Raw genomic sequence first — 17,754 nt, 5'->3', positions numbered from 1 at the left:
TTCTTCTCAGCATCCACTGGAAATCCAATAAACATAGATGACAGATGGATGAGGATGAAATTACCGAAACAAAATTCCATCCTTAGCCATCTTTAGTTGTTCAGGTATAGATGTTTCCAGTAACTTCCCATAATGTACAAGCTGAGATATCCCATTCTCAGCCAGTACTATTCTAGACAGGGACGTGCAGTCAGGGGAGGAAGAGCCTCAACACTGTCATCATGAAAAGAAAAAAAAATGTAAAAGGAAAAAGGCTGAGCTAGTTGCTGCCAGAGTCACAGTGGATGACTCTGCTTAGTGCTTAACTGTTTAAAAAAGCCTCTAAAAAAACCACCCTCTATAGGAGGAGACTGGAGAAAAAGTGCCTCATCTAGTCTGACTTTATGATTACTCGAGCAGAGTTAAGCAAGGGTTAAAAGCTGAAAAATTCCTGGTGTAGATGAGGCACATTGTTCTCTTGGCTCCTCCCACCCTTGTACAGGGTGTTTTTAGAGGCTTTTTTAAACAGCTAAGCAGAGTCAATCAAGGCAACTCTGGCAGCAACTAGCCCAGCCTGACCTCAGCTCTTGCCATTTTCCTTTTACATTTTTACATTTTCATGATGGCAGGCAAGAGCAGAGTTGAAATCCTCTGTGAAGCAGCTGGAAAAGAAAAGGTACGTGTATGTGTGGGTCAGAGGGAGGGGGAGGAATTCAAACTTAATCCTCCTGGTGCAACTTTCTGTGTGTGCGTGTGTGTGTGTGTGTGTGTGTGTGTTTGAGATGAGTGAAGAGAGGGAAGGGGATAGGAGAGGCAGGGAGGGCATCCCGCCAGCTTAGGCGGGTGAAGTCACTTTCTTTTGCCCGCCTCTGTGTCCGTGGCAGCCCACCTCTGCTGGCGGGCTGCAGCTTTCTTTCGCCAGCCTGTGCCCGTGGCAGCCTGCCACCTCAGGCGGGCGAAAGAGACTCAGGGATTCTATCCTCTCCCCCGAGCTCAGGCGGGGGAAAGAAAGAAAGTGCTTTAGACAGTGGGGTGTTGGGGGAGAGGAGAGAATGCTCAGGCATTCTCTCTTCTTCCCCGACACCCCACTGTCTAAAGTAAGGTGACCAGATTTTCAGATTGGAAAAGAGGGACACCCTTGACCGGGGGGGGGGCTTGATTAAAAAAAATTTTTTTGTCAAAAGGTCACCCCAGGACACTGAAACCAGCATAAATATGAATCTGTTGCCAAACAAAATTTTGATCACGTGACCATGAGGATGCTGCAACGGTCGCTAAGTGTGAAAAATGGTCGCAACGGTCGCTAAGTGTGAAAAATGGTCATCAGTCACTTTTTTCAATGCCATTGTAACTTTGGTCACTAAATGTTTTTCCCCTCCTCGAGACTCCTCACTTCTTCCTTCATTCCTCTTGCTGATCTACCTTCACCTTATCTGTCTTCTGCTCTTTCCCTCTCTTCCTTCCTTCCTCCCTCCTTCCATCCTCTTCTTTCCTCACTCACTCCCTTCCTCCTTTTTTCTCTTCCTTCCTCCTTCCATTCTTTATACGATATAAAATTCAATGAGGGTGAAACACACCAAATCTGGCAAAGCTGCCTTGCACCAACCTGGCCTGCCCATAGAATAGCAGCCACTTTGAGACACATAAACCTGGTCTGAACATATTGCATCACAAAGATTTGCAAAGATCACATTTGCAAAAAGGAACATTTCTTGTAGTAAATACATTTTATAAACAATTTAAAAGTAAAAATCCCCCCAAAATAATAAAAAAGGTATTCTATAAATAAAAGAAATCCTTAAAAACCATTGTTAAGTATTACACCAGCAATAATTTATACTGTCACCATTTCAAACTATCATCAGAAATACGAATCTGTTGCCAAACATCAACATTTTGATCGCGTAACCATGAGGATGCCACAACGGTCGCTAAGTGTGAAAATGGTCGCTAAGTGTGAAAAATGGTCATCAGTCACTTTTTTCAATGCCATTGTAATTTTGGTCACTAAACAGCCATGTTCCTGACTTAACAACCACCATGATTCACTTAACGTGGCAATAAAAGGTCGCAAAATGAGGCAAAAATCATTTAACAAACGTCTCCCTTAGCAACAGAAATTGGGGGATCAATCCTGGTCGTAAGTTGAGGATTACCGGTAGCCAATTGCAAAAGGCAACTTTACTTGGAACAGGTGAGATTGTGCCCGGATCCCTTTCATGCCAACATCCCATCCTGTCCATGGGGAGAACTCCACAGGCGGACAAAAGCCCCAATCCCCTCTCAACCTCCAGTTGACTCTGCCATCCGCCATAACCACACATGCCCCTCAAAGGCAAAACTCAGGGGGCTGAATTCTACAGGGGGAGGAGTAAAGGGGGGATTTGAGGGGCAGCCCAAAGCACCATCTGTCTAAATTTGCATCAGGCAGGCAGTAACATTTTCATAGACCATGATCAGAGGAGCAGCTGATCCTATGGAGAGACTCCTCCTGCATTCAGTCCCAGGCCTACAAGTGGAAGTACCCTTCCTTCCTTCCTCCTTTCACCTTCCTTCCCTCCCTCCCTCCCTCCCTCCCTCCCTCCCTCCCTCCCTCTTTCTTCCCTCTAGCCTTCCTTCCTTTCCATTCTTTCTCCTTCCTTCCTTCCTCTTGCCTATCTGCCTTCTGTCTTTCTGCTCTTTAGATCTCTCTTCCTCCTTCCTTCCTCTTTCCATCCTTTCACCAAAAATCAGGATGTTTTATTAGCATCAGCATCATTCTGCTGAAAATGCCAGATTCTGTGGTACTTCTGGATGAGATTTAGAAAATTACAGAGACATGAGGAACCATTATATAATTTCACTTGGCAAAACTCTGATTAAAATAGTAGCAACAAAATGTAAGGTTTTTTAATTTTAAAACTCTAGCAAAACATAGATTTATTTCCAGTTTAGTTAATTAATGCCATTATAAACAGGAATGCAATTGATTAAATAAAAATGACTTTTTCTTTTATTAAGAATACTTATTCTACACTAAACTAGAAAATATTTCATAGGCCCTTCAACAAGTTTGTTACAAATTTTCAGGATTGCATGCATTCTTGAAACCGATACCATGTAATGTTAAAAAGCAGATAGCTAACTAAGTACACTAAAAACCATGTTTAATTATTTGCTACTTGAGGCCAATAGCAATGATGAAGAAATTTCTGTCATCCTCAGTGACAATATTTTTAGGGCCAAAAAATAAAACTCTGTATATTGGATCTGTTGAATGGAGAAAGGCCTGCCCCCCCTCCCCCAAATGAGACACCTTCCATGATAATAGGAGAGGAGAGCCTGGAGACAGCAATCACAAGGCAGAACGTAGCTAAGAGAATGGAAACTTGCCTCTTGGAAGGAATGACCCGGTTTGGCTCCCACTTTCAACAATCGAACAGAGAAGCGAAGAGGAAGGAGAGACGAAGCGGGAGCCAAGCCGGGCTAGAGTGTTGGGCTGAAGGAAGGAGGGATACACACACTCGTGTTCTCCCCCTTCCTCTCTCTCTCTCTCTCAAATGGCAAATCCGAGCCCGGTCCCATGCCTTCTCCCAACCCCCGCCCTGTTCTCTTAGCTCTCCTCTCCTATTATCGTGGAAGGCGTCTCATTGGGGAGGGGGAAGCAAGCCTTTTTCCATTTCAAGGAGCTGCCGCTCCTCCCCCCCACCTCTTAGAGGGTCCAGCCAGCTGCCCGCCAAGCTCTCCGCGGAGACTCACCCAGAGATTTCACCGCGATTTGCCTGGTGAGGGGAGGCGGCAGGTTGATGCAGACCAAATCCACAGTATAATAAATACAAGTATAATAAATACTTGTATTTATTATACTTGTATTTACTTCCTCCTCCTTCTCCTCGCTGCGATCTGGTTGCTTCCCTTCAAATCTTTGGAACGGCTTGGCTCCTTTTTTTTTTTTTTAGGGCGCCCCTCCGTTGGGAGGAGGTGGAGGATAGGCTCCAACTCTGCCCAGAGAAGGAGCCCGAGCGCTCCAGGGAAACGCGGCAAGTAAGCCAGCACTTCAAAGTCATGTTTCGCTGAATGACGGGCAAGTTCTAAACTGCCGGCATGACTTTGAAAGGGCTGGATTGCCTTCTGCATGGGCCGACGTGGAAGGCAAGCGGCAAGCCAGCCCTTCAAACCTATGCCGGCACTTTAGCGTGCCCCTTGGCCACCATTCAGCGAAATATGTTTCGCTGAATGACGGGCAAGTTCTAAACTGCCGGCATGACTTTGAAAGGGCTGGATTGCCTTCCGCGCGGGCCAACGTGGAAGGCAAGCGGCAAGCCAGCCCTTCAAACTTATGCCGGCACTTTAGCGTGCCCCTCAGCCGCCATTCAGCGAAATATGTTTCGCTGAATGACGGGCAAGTTCTAAACTGCCGGCATGACTTTGAAAGGGCTGGATTGCCTTCCGCGTGGGCCGAAGTGGAAGGCAAGCGGCAAGCCAGCCCTTCAAACCTATGCCGGCACTTTAGCATGCCCCTTGGCCGCCATTCAGCGAAATATGTTTCGCTGAATGACGGGCAAGTTCTAAACTGCCGGCATGACTTTGAAAGGGCTGGATTGCCTTCTGCATGGGCCGACGTGGAAGGCAAGCGGCAAGCCAGCCCTTCAAACCTATGCCGGCACTTTAGCGTGCCCCTTGGCCGCCATTCAGCGAAATATGTTTCGCTGAATGACGGGCAAGTTCTAAACTGCCGGCATGACTTTGAAAGGGCTGGATTGCCTTCCGCGCGGGCCGACGTGGAAGGCAAGCGGCAAGCCAGCCCTTCAAACTTATGCCGGCACTTTAGCGTGCCCCTTGGCCGCCATTCAGCGAAATATGTTTCGCTGAATGACGGGCAAGTTCTAAACTGCCGGCATGACTTTGAAAGGGCTGGATTGCCTTCCGCGTGGGCCGAAGTGGAAGGCAAGCGGCAAGCCAGCCCTTCAAACCTATGCCGGCACTTTAGCGTGCCCCTTGGCCGCCATTCAGCGAAATATGTTTCGCTGAATGACGGGCAAGTTCTAAACTGCCGGCATGACTTTGAAAGGGCTGGATTGCCTTCTGCATGGGCCGACGTGGAAGGCAAGCGGCAAGCCAGCCCTTCAAACCTATGCCGGCACTTTAGCGTGCCCCTTGGCCGCCATTCAGCGAAATATGTTTCGCTGAATGACGGGCAAGTTCTAAACTGCCGGCATGACTTTGAAAGGGCTGGATTGCCTTCCGCGTGGGCCGACGTGGAAGGCAAGTGGCAAGCCAGCCCTTCAAACTTATGCCGGCACTTTAGCGTGCCCCTTGGCCGCCATTCAGCGAAATATGTTTCGCTGAATGACGGGCAAGTTCTAAACTGCCGGCATGACTTTGAAAGGGCTGGATTGCCTTCCGCGCGGGCCGACGTGGAAGGCAAGCGGCAAGCCAACCCTTCAAACCTATGCCGGCACTTTAGCGTGCCCCTTGGCCGCCATTCAGCGAAATATGTTTCGCTGAATGATGGGCAAGTTCTAAACTGCCGGCATGACTTTGAAAGGGCTGGATTGCCTTCCGCGCGGGCCGACGTGGAAGGCAAGCGGCAAGCCAGCCCTTCAAACCTATGCCAGCACTTTAGCGTGCCCCTTGGCCGCCATTCAGCGAAATATGTTTCGCTGAATGACGGGCAAGTTCTAAACTGCCGGCATGACTTTGAAAGGGCTGGATTGCCTTCCGCGCGGGCCGAAGTGGAAGGCAAGTGGCAAGCCAGCCCTTCAAACTTATGCCGGCACTTTAGCGTGCCCCTTGGCCGCCATTCAGCGAAATATGTTTCGCTGAATGATGGGCAAGTTCTAAACTGCCGGCATGACTTTGAAAGGGCTGGATTGCCTTCCGCGCGGGCCAACGTGGAAGGCAAGCGGCAAGCCAGCCCTTCAAACTTATGCTGGCACTTTAGCGTGCCCCTTGGCCGCCATTCAGCGAAATATGTTTCGCTGAATGACGGGCAAGTTCTAAACTGCCGGCATGACTTTGAAAGGGCTGGATTGCCTTCCGCGCGGGCCAACGTGGAAGGCAAGCGGCAAGCCAGCCCTTCAAACTCATGCTGGCACTTTAGCGTGCCCCTCAGCCGCCATTCAGCGAAACATCTTTCGCTGAATGGCGGGCGAGTTCTAAACTGCCGGCATGACTTTGAAAGGGCTGGATTGCCTTCCACGCGGGCCGAAGTGGAAGGCAAGCGGCAAGCCAACACTTCAAAGTCGTGCCGGCAGGCAGGGCTGGAGCGAGCGTGCTCCGTCCCGGTGGGTGCATGAGCGGAGCACTTTTCCAGCGCTCCTGTGCCTGGAGAGCTCCCTCTGCATATGAGCCCGGGATCCACCATTTGCGCTCCCTTGCTCTGCCTCGCCACCCGCCTTCCCTATCTAGGGACTCCTCCAGCAGAAATAGCAGAGTCGCGTCGAGCGCCGCTCTGCCTTTCTCTGTGCTCTTCCCGCCCGGACGCCCAGAGCCTCCCAGCCCGCCCGGCCCGGGGTGAGTCAGCTGCAGTGCAGCAGGTGGCGATCCCGCCACCCCCCCCTCACTCGCCCCGCCCGTCACTTACTCTGAGTTCGGAGAAGAAGCGGCGGCCCCAGGTGGCACTTTTCGCAGAGGTTTTTCCACAGCTTGTCCGGAAGTGGAGCTGGAAAGGCAAGCTCGCTCCCCGCTCACTCGCTACGCTACCCCGCCCATGCGAGCGGCAACGGATGGGCGGGGGACTCATGCGGCATGCTAAGCGGACTCCAGCCAATCAGTGAGCTGGTTGGGATGGAAAACTTTAAGCACGCCGCGTTTTCCATCCCAGCCAGCTCACTGATTGGCTGGAGTCCAGGCCAATCCAATCTGTGAGCGGCAGGCTGGGCTGGATTAAATTTGTAGGTAGGAGGTAGGATAGAGAACAGAACGATGAGCCAGCCCAGCAAGCTAGCAGCTGATGGGCGGGAGCTGCTAGCGCCAAAAAAAGCGTGCTTTTTAAAAAAGCGGGCGGGACGCGGGAAAATGCATTGGAAAGCGGGTGTGTCCCGCCAAAAGCGGGATGTCTGGTCACCTTAGTCTAAAGTGCTTTTTTTCACCTGCCCGCCTGTCAGAACTGAGGCGGACGAAAGAAAGAAAGCACTTTAGACAGTGGGGTGTCAGGGAGAGGAGAGAATGCTCAGGCATTCTCTCCTCTCCCCCGACATCACACTGTCTAATGCGCTTTCTTTCGCCCGCCTGTCAGAGCTTCAAGCAGGTGAAAGAAAGAAAGTGCTTTAGACAGTGTGGTGTCGAGGGAGAAGACTGTCTCACCAGCCATAAACCTCACCACACGTCACTGATTCTAGAACTACTAAAATTTATTTTAATGATTTTTACATATTCTCTAATCATGACTATAATAGACATCTTTCTCAGCAGCAGGTAATACTCCAGATTTGATAGTGAAAAGAAATGGTAGAATTATCTTGAGTGCCATCCAAGGAGAAAATGAACTAACATAATAATGATCAGAAATGAACTAACGTAATAATAATCAGAAAATTGAAATTGAAAGATTATAGCATTAGACAGCCATGGTTGTACTGGTGATTATTGGCACACTATTGCAATACCAAAAATCTTGGATGGAACTTAGAAAATCTGTGCATTGACAACATCTGTCAATTACAAAAACCCACAAATGCTGCATCTGCATATGTATACTACATCAATACACCACAATATCCTAGGTTCTTGTGAAAAACCTGATCTGTATGAAGCATGGGGGGGGGGGGTTTCTGCCGTTTGGCCCAGGTCAGACAAAACGGCATTGGTGGTGGTGGGAGGCTCTGCCCGGACGCTTCTGTGTATGCACAGAAGTGTTACGAGCATGCACATGCGCACGAGTGAACCGGTAGTAAAAAAAATGGAAACCCACCACTGGTATGAAGGCCAACATGAGCTAAAGTACTGGCAACTGTGCTTTCACATTTTTGTGTTTACAGCAGCTGCCTATCCCAGGTCCTTAGAAAGGACTTGATAAATGGACAAAAATGCCAAATCCAGTCAAGCATATGGCAGACTATGCAACCAACCATCATAATATACTGTGACAATCTATTTTTGACTCCAAAGATAGCTGTTAATATAACAAAACAAATTATGATCAGAATGTACACTGTAGTGGGGAGAACAGAGAATATGAATACTCATCTAACTAGAGTTCTACTTTGACAGGATACAATAAATTTGAGAGTCAAAAACTCAAAGTAAATAGTTAAAAATAGTTATGAAATGGATGGGGGTAAAATTTATTTAGAACATCCTTTGATGATTGTAGCCACAATGTTTTAGTCTTCCTACTTGATGTTCACTAACTTTCCAGACTATCAAGGACTTTATTAGTCCTTCAGATTTAAGGCTGCCTTACACAACCAAAATTTCTCCAGATTTGTCTTAAATCATCTAGGTTTTTTATAAACATTGATGTCATGCTTCTACTAATGAATCATATAGTGTGTCTTGTAGTAATGAGTCATATACTGTGCCAAAGTGATATATTTAACTTTTAATGGTCTTACAATAAATCTATAAATATGTTATTAATAAATGGAAATGTTGAATAGATTGTTGGCTTTACAAATTAATAGCATTAGAGATATGTCTTGAAATAGAACAAATTATTTTAAAATTAGTTAGTACAGAATATCCATTATGATTTTCCATTTAACATTTAACTATCTGTGCATTCATCTATAATCTAAATGACTGCAAGAAAAGAGAAAGAATCAAAACATTAACAGAACATTTCAATGTATCTGCCATTTCTCCTAAATACCTGAATATCTATTTTCCGATTCAGTTGACAAATTAATTGATGATATAAGTAGCATATATAGCAATAGCAGTAGACTTATATACCGCTTAATAGGCCTATCAGGCCTCTCTAAGCGGTTTACAGAGAGTCAGCATATTGCCCCCAACAATCTGGGTCCTCATTTTACCCACCTCGGAAGGATGGAAGGCTGAGTCAACCCTGAGCCGGTGAGATTTGAACTGCTGACCTGCTGATCTAGCAGTAGCCTGCAGTGCTGCATTTAACCACTGCGCCACCTTGGCTCTGTACACATATATGTGTACAGTAAGCTATATATGTATATATGTGTGTGTGTTGGTCTGTGTTATAGCAATAACATGATAAATCTTGGCATTTAACATGTCATTTTACCTTTGAATATCTAAAATTGTGAGACCTAGCAACTTTATTATTGTGATTGACCAATTGTAAGTTAATTAGTGATTTTCAATACATTGAAAGAAGTATGGATTGCATGTGGCTTTATCAGGCTTTTACAGCATCTTCTATATAGATGCTTAGCTGTTCATGTTAGCATAATGTAATTCAGCTCACTGCATAATAAAGATAGAATGACGAAGAAAATGCAAGCATTCTGGTCATTAGCTAAATATATCTTTGCTTTCTCCAAGGACATTAAATCCATCGTGTGTTGTCTACTTGACCTTGATTTCATTATAAAATCATGTAGTGTATATTGTCTTTGAATTATATTTATTAAAAAAAAGATGCATTCTAAATATGTAAAGCAACTGAAGCTGGAATGTAATGTCAGAATACTGAACTGTTCTTTGCTATGATGATCTGAATGATAGATGGCAGAATTGGAATATTTTGCTCACACAGTTATTGAAAGTGTATTAATGTCAGAGAGACCCAATTTATTTTTTAATACTGAAAAGGAACACATTGAAATATAGAAATTGTTTTGTATGGGAAAGGTGAGGATGCTTTGGAACTAGAGTTTCCCAGGGCAAGGAAGCCAATTATGTCAATAAGCAACTGCCTTCAAGCACTAAGCTTCAGAAATACTAAGTAAAGAGAAAAAATAAGGAAAAGTGTTTTATCTAAATTGCAATGAAAGAACAATGCCTCCATATAGCCAGAGTAAAAGCATGTGCTTTGAGTTGTTTTATTTTTTTATATTGTTATTAACAAACTTGTAAAATACACACACACAAAACTTAGATGTACACCACATTTACACAATACAATATGAACAGAAGCCTCCTGTTCTTTCTAATAGCAATTAACAATCAATACCACTCACCTTATATTATTTCCCCTTCTATTGTATTTCATTTGGATTTCACCATTCTTAACCCTCTTATTTTACTCATAACTATTATTTTTTGAGTTTTGTTATATTCCTTCATTGATTCTTGTTTCTTTCCTCCATCCACCTATACCATTTATTCCATATCTGGTAGAATTCTGATTCTTCTTTTCCCTGGATTTCTTTAGTTAGATTGTCCATTTCAGCACAATCCATAACCTTTCTTATTATTTCATCTTCGCTTGGAATTAATTTGTTTTTCCATTTCTGGGCAAAGGCAATCCTTGCTGCCGTAATTATATGTAGTATTAAATACTGGATTTCTTTTTTGTATTTCGCAGATATTATTCCTAATTAAAAAAAACTTCAAGTTTCCATTCTATTTTAACCCCTGTTATTGCCTCCATCCAATTTTTGATCCTTTTCCAAAAACCTTTAGCCTCCTCACAGGTCCACCATAAATGGTAATATGTTCCATGTATTGATTCGCATTTCCAACATTTTGGGGAGGTATTTGTTAAGATTTTAGCTAACCTTGTTGGCAGGTGCCATCTGTAAAACATTTTGTACTGGTTTTCCTTGTATGCAACTGATAGTGTCATTTTTAAGTTTGTTCCCCCAAATTTTTCCCATTTGTCTAATTCAATATCATAACCAAAGTTCTGTGCCCATTTTATCATTTGTTCTTTCACAATTTCCTCTTCCATTTTATACTTCAGGAGGAATTTATATATTCTCCCTATCATCTTTCTATCTGAGCTTTGAATAATTTTATCCAATTTGTGTGGTTCTGTTTCGATGTCATGTAATTTAGTATCTTTATTGTATTTAGTTTTGATTTGGAGATAAGTTAGCCAGTCAACTTTCATGTTCTGATCTGCCAATTCTTCAATTGTGTTTAAATTTCCCTGACTATCAATTAAGTCTCTGTATCTTAGCATTTTGTTCAAATCTATAAAAGTTGGGTGAGTCATCCATTCTGTCGGTGATAGCCAATTCGGGATTTTTGCATAGTGGATTTTTTTGATTTTGAGCCATTTTTGCAATAAAGCTCTTCTGATTAAATGATTTTGAAAGTACTTGTGCATTTTATTTTTATCATCCCATAGGAATGTATGCCAGCCTGCTTGCAAATCATGGCCTTCTAAGGTCAAAATTATTTTATTCTTTAGCTCTATCCAATCCTTCACCAATGTTATTGTTACGGCTGATGCGTATAAATCCCAATTTGGTAATGCTAAACCTCCACTCTCCTTGCTGTCTTGCATTGACTTTAGTTTAATCCTCACTTTTCGTCCCTGCCAAATGAACCTAGTGGTTATTTTGTTTAATTCTTGAAAAAAATTTTTACCCAGATTAATAGGTGCAGCTTGCAACAGGAATAAGATTATTGGTAAAATATTCATTTTAATTGTCACTATACGTCCCATGAGTGATAACTGAATATTTTTTCCAATTTTCTAAATCTTTATTTATTTGTATCACTAATTTATTATAATTATTGTCTTTAATTGTGGAACATTTTGCCGACACCCAGATCCCCAAGTATTTCACTTTCTTAGTTATTTGCATTCTGGTTGCTACTTCCAGTTCCTCTTCTTGCTTTTTTGTCATGTTCTTGGTTATCATTTTTGTTTTGTCTTTATTGATCTTTAGTCCTGCCACTTCGCCATATTCTTCTAATTTTTGAATTAATTTCAGGCTGGATTCTAATGGGTCCTCTAGAACAAATACTAAATCATCGGCATAGGCTTGGGCCTTATATTCTTCATTTTTGAGTCTTAAACCTTTTATTCCCTGGTCCTTCTGAATTTCATTTAATAAAATTTCCAAAGTTAATATAAACAGCAAAGGAGAGAGGGGGCATCCTTGTCTGACTCCTTTTTTATTTCAATCTTCTCTGTTAGATCTCCATTCATCAGAACTTTGGCTGTCTGACTGTTATAAAAGCCTTCTATCATTTTTATATTTTTTTCTCTGAATTTCATCTTGTCCAATAGCGTTATTATAAATTTCCAGATTACATTGTCAAATGCTTTTTGTGTATCAAGGAAAACCAGTACCATTTGTTTTTCTGGCTGTGCCTCATAATACTCTATTATGTCTAGGATGACTCTCGTATTATTTTTAATGTGTCTGTGAGATAAAAATCCATTTTGGTCTGCATGTATTCATTCATTTAAAACCTGTTTAATGAAGGTTATGAAGAAGTTAGAGTTAGAGATTAGGAGAGCTCCCATTCCTCAGCTCCAAGCACGATGATGTCACCACAGGAAGTTGTTGTTTTATTAAGTTGCAGTAGTTTCTTATCTGACCATGCTATAGCAAGGATCTGGGTAGCTGGTGCCGAATTCAGTGTAGAATGCCTTTCCGTGGAGATAGGATAGAATAACAATATAGCAAACCTTACAGTCATCTTTAGGGAAGTGGTGGCTCAGTAGCTGCTGAGCTTGTCGATCAGAAAGGTTGGCAGTTTGGCAGTTTGAATCCCTAGTGCCGCATAACGGAGTGAGCTCTTGCTATTTTTCCCAGTTTTTGCCAACCTAGCAGTTTGAAAGTATGTAAAAATGCAAGTAGAAAAATAGGAACTACCTTTGGTGGGAAGGTAACTGTGTTCTATGCACCTTTGGCCTTTAGTTGTGCTGGCCACATGACCACAGAGACATCTTCGGAAAGCCTGGCTCTTTGGCTTTGAAACAGAGATGAGCACCATCCCCTAGAGTCGGGAACGACTAGCACATATGTACGAGGGGAACCTTTACCTTTATAATCATCCTTATAGAGACATCACAATTATGAAACAGGCTTTCCAAAAGAAGTGAATTTAGTACCAATATCTATAGCATTTCTGGTGCCAGATGAAGAAGCTTCCCTTCATTCTATGCTTTTAAAAAGGAGTCTAAATTTTAAAATACAGTAGAAGGGAGGAAATACTATTTTTAAAATTGTGCCTTAAAATACTGGGTTGCTGATCTGACTTTTGAATTTATGTATATTTTACAAAAGTATTTTTTTTAAAAAAAAATTATCCCTGTAATCGGTTATTTGACATTACTTTGTTCTGAATTTATGGTAAGAAGGTAATATAAGCTCTTGGAATCCTGAAGAATTAGAATGCCATGTAAATCCCAATGAAAAAATAAAAAGAAAGACTAAATACTGAATGCCCCAAATCTGGGCCAAGATATATAGACAATTTCAGCACACAATGTTTTATTCCATAGGTATTCCTATGAAAAGCCAAAATAAAATATGCCATTGACGTGACTGTGCGTTGCAAAGCTCCCACGCTAGATACGATTCTGCAGATCTTCAAAAGACTGTGACCCTTTAACTAAATATTGAAGGAGCACTCTCTTGAAAGGAACATACTCCATCCCATTATTACCAGCAAAGTAGTCACATTGCTTGCCTTGATAACAACATGTGCCCTTTCAACCAGCTACCAGAAGTTAACAGAAGACACTTTTGCGAATATGCAACACGTGCTCCAAAACAGAACTGCTTCACGAATCGTATTTATTTTATGTGCAATGTTTTTATTTAAGAAGTTTACAGAAGGATATTTTGAACATTTCCGTGATTTACAACATGGCCAAAGTTAACAGCATCTTCAATAGTTTCAGTGTAATGGAATGTGGGAATGACCTTGGGAGACAGAAGGGGGAGCCACATATTGGACAACCAGTAAATAAAGGTTTCTTACATCACAAAAGACGCTTCCTGGTTTTCCAGAGAGTAAAAGGAAAGGAGAAGAGAAATACTTTCAGTCTTGCAAGATTCTTTTCACGAAATCTTACAATAAATAGAGCTATCACTTACAAGACTGACACCCTGGATGCAATTAAATTATTCTTCTCCCCACCCCCTTCCTTAATGCAATTATGTGTTCACATCAAATTCTGTCTGCAGAGAAATATGATCCCGATAAATGCCTTTTCTCTATGCATCTATTGTTGAGCTGATCCCTCCATGCATAGCTGCTCCTCTTTTTTCTTACCCTCTGTGAACAATTAACACCAAAGGAAAAATAGGCATAGAGACAAAAACAGAGGGAAGTTTGCGTTTCTCTCAGTATTTGATCCTAATCAACATTTTCTAGGAGAGTTTTAGTATTTACAGCATTCCATGCCTGGTTTATACTGCATGGCTTATTTGACCTGATGCATATAACAGGATGCTCAGCTAGAATCTGAAAGTACATTTTCAGTGCATTATTTTAACCTCTGACATGTAGGCAGCATATAGGCATCCACGTTATGTCTACCTGTAACTGATACTTTACAATGAACATGTAAATAACACGTGAACTGCTAAGGCCCTAATTATTATAACTATCTATTGTAAATTGGCAGAAGTAACAGTATATATACATAAAAGATGTTTAACTGTATTTAAGCAAGAATGGTTTTGCTTATCTTACACATTTTTTCCTTTCATTATCCTCAAGACACTTCAGTATTAAATAAGTAGCTCAAGACTGAAAACTTTATTGTACAACAAATACTTTGATGTAATCTGCAACACTTTCTTTTTTTCTACCATGACACTTAGTTTCATAGGACAAAAGTCAAACGGTTTGCAATGTTGATATCCCAAATTGTAATTAATAACTGATGAAGAGTCAGTTGAGTGTGGGGTGGTTAAGGCACCAAACTAGAAACTGGGATACTGTGAATTCTAGTCCACTGTTAGCCATAGAACCAGTGGGTGACCATCAGCCAGCCACTCTCTCAGACCTCAGAAGTAGGCAATGGCAAACAATGCTCATGAAATCTTGCAAAGAAAACTGCAGGGAAGCAGTCATCAAGAATTAATACTGAGGCAACCAATAATAATACTGAAATTAAATATTTCTTTTTTACTTCTAATACTCTTAAATTATATAAAACATAAAAATATCAATAATTTTAACCAATACTCTGCAAATATCATTGTATCAAAACAATATAATGAATTAAAATCTACAACATAAAATGGAATCCAAACTTTTCATATCCCATTCATATAGTTTGGCATTGCAGCCTAGACTGGACTCATGTTCAGAAGTAACATGAAGTGCTCATGACTCTTAAGAAAAATAAATAATTTACTAAGAAATAGAAAGATAGTAATTTAATATCCATTAAGATTTTTTTTAAAAAAATAATAATAATGCAGTGAGCATAGTCAGAATAAAACTATGTCAAAATCTGTTTTAGTTATGTAAGCTGTGATGTGGCTTCCAGGCTTACATGCACTTTATTTCATTCATAGGCTTCTGCATTGACATGAAGAACAAATTGCTATTATCTAACTAGCAATGTATCTAAAAAAAGAAACAGTGGAATCTTTAAATCGGTTTATCCAGAAGCAAATTATGCTCTCTGGTCCCAGTTTCTTTAACACTGGCTGGTATAAGTCTACAGTACTCTAAGTTGAGACGGCATGTGGAGCAAAACATTAACATTTTTATTTCTCATCAACACACATGAAAAGAATGTGAAATTGCTGAGGTCTGAGATTCTAATTGCATACTAACTGTATACGATTGCATGGTCATGCTTATTAGGAATTACAGGAGCTGAAATCCAACAGTAATTTGTATCTTCATGCCAATCAAATTTAAATCTAAAATTCTATGTGATCCATGGAACATATTACAAGCATGCACAGCAAAAGCTCATTTTCATGTTGTTATTCACAGGCTTTTTCAGGAAACACCAATGCTGACAGTGTGGTATATTACAAGCTTGAACACTCCATCAAAGCAAGGTTTCTACGATTTGTCCCTTTAGATTGGAACCAGAATGGCAGGATTGGGATGCGGATCGAAGTCTATGGATGTGCTTATCGTAAGTTATGTCTTTTCTTTTAATGAGAAGAATGACACAAATCTGCAATATATTTCAAAACTGCAAGTAAATGGCATTTAATTAGGCTTTGCTTTTCAGCTGTAATAAAGGCTTTTAGAGGGACACAGTGGCTAAGTGGCCAAGATGCTGAGCTTGTTGATCAGAAAGGTCGGCAGTTCAGCGGTTCGAATCTCTAGAGCCACATAATGGAGTGAGCTCCCATTACTTGTCCCAGCTTCTGCCAACCTATCAGTTCGAAAATATGTAAAAATGCAAGTAGAAAAACACGAACCACCTTTGGTGGGAAGTAACAGCATTTCGTGCACTGTCGGCATTTAGTCATGCCAGCCACATGACCACAGAGACGTCTTCGGACAGCCTGGCTCTTTGGCTTTGAAACGGAGATGAGCACTGCCCCCTAGAGTTGGGAACGACTAGCACATATGTTTTTACCTTTACATTTTTAAAGGCTTTTAAATTGCATATTAACACCTTATTGTCCTTTTTTATCTTGATTTCTTTGCATATTGAGATCAATATCATGCAACACTGGAATTTATAATTCTGAATTCCATTTGTAGAAAGGTTTGTTTTTCCTTTGTGGGGACTGCTTTAAGCAAACTAAGATGGCAAATACTATGTTTTTCATGAGTCATTGGATGTTATGTGTCTGAAAGTTTCAATTTATTTATCTGTCCACTTTTTGGAGATTGGAAAAGGGAAAAAAATCAATAAACCGCATGTTCAGAAATAGAGATGCACCACTTAAAGTGCATCATTAAGGTTCAATGTTAAAGTATAGTAAAAATAAAACCAGAAAGAGCATGGGGATTATGTGCAAATATTACATCTGATGGATTTGTTAACTGATCATTGTAGTTGATAGATGACAACATATTGAAAATAGAATGAACATTTAGCACGTTGTTCACTTTGTTCCCTGGTTTTAATGGACTTATCTTTCCCAGTGGAAAGGCAGTGATTAAAAATAAAACTAAAGGGGAAAAAAGTCTCAGATAGTTGCAGTATGTTTCAGTGAACTTTATTTACAGAGGTCATATAGAGTTGCAAGCAGATTTATTAATTTTACAGGACAAGATAGAAAACTGCAAGGGGGGGGGAGCTATTGGTGGAACTCAAAAGAAGTCAAAGGTATTAACAGGATATTTTAAAATACTGCAGATACCCCTTCAGCAGAGATAATGGATTCTTTAATGGGCTCACAAAGATGAATTTTAAATAGCTTATGCCCAAAACAAAGCCTAATATAGCAAGTGTTATGTCAAGTGAAATAATATGAAATAAGAGCTTTCCATTGATTTGGAAGAGGACAGTCAATTGAAAAATGACCTACGGGAAGTCTGATAAATCTTCATTTACTTCACAAATGTAGCTTTCAAGAACTATTGCCTCTTTTGTCTTCTTTACTTAGGCTGTGTGAATGTTGTTTGTGACTTATTAAATCACCCTTACTTACAGATTATGATAAATACAAGGTTATGTTAGTGTCTAATATCCTATTGAAAGTGCACATCTATGAAAATGGCAAATTCATATGCACCGCCAAAACAGAAGGGACAAAATCGCAAAGCATGTTTTCTGTCATCGCAACACAAGCTTCTCCCTTTATATATTCATACCATTAGCAAGATTTTAAAAGGCCAGAGTTTTCCCTGTGATGTTGCAACTCGGGTTTATTTTGGCATCATCACTGTTAGCTACAGATGCCTTTGCTAACATATAATGAGAGAAAAGTGTATTATCAATGGCCAAATGTGTATAACTTTGGAGAAATAAAGCCTATTATATATGAAAATTGTGCCTGTTTCCCCACATATAGAAAATGGAAAGTT

The 17,754-nt window shown here is 41.2% G+C and overlaps 1 protein-coding gene across 1 annotated transcript in view; it reads left to right on the top strand.

The window, feature by feature from the left end:
• The window catches only part of LOC116506124 (contactin-associated protein-like 4), a 282,199-nt gene that overhangs the window by 181,300 nt on the left and 83,145 nt on the right, over positions 1 to 17,754 (top strand). The window contains exon 4 of the mRNA XM_032213774.1: positions 15,754 to 15,901. Coding sequence (XP_032069665.1) covers positions 15,754 to 15,901 — 148 coding nt within the window. The remainder of the gene's footprint in view (positions 1 to 15,753; positions 15,902 to 17,754) is intronic.

Source organism: Thamnophis elegans, chromosome 3 (assembly GCF_009769535.1).
Source record: "Thamnophis elegans isolate rThaEle1 chromosome 3, rThaEle1.pri, whole genome shotgun sequence".
In the NCBI taxonomy this organism is placed as follows: Eukaryota; Metazoa; Chordata; class Lepidosauria; order Squamata; family Colubridae; genus Thamnophis; species Thamnophis elegans.
This window is presented reverse-complemented; position numbering and strand designations above follow the sequence as displayed.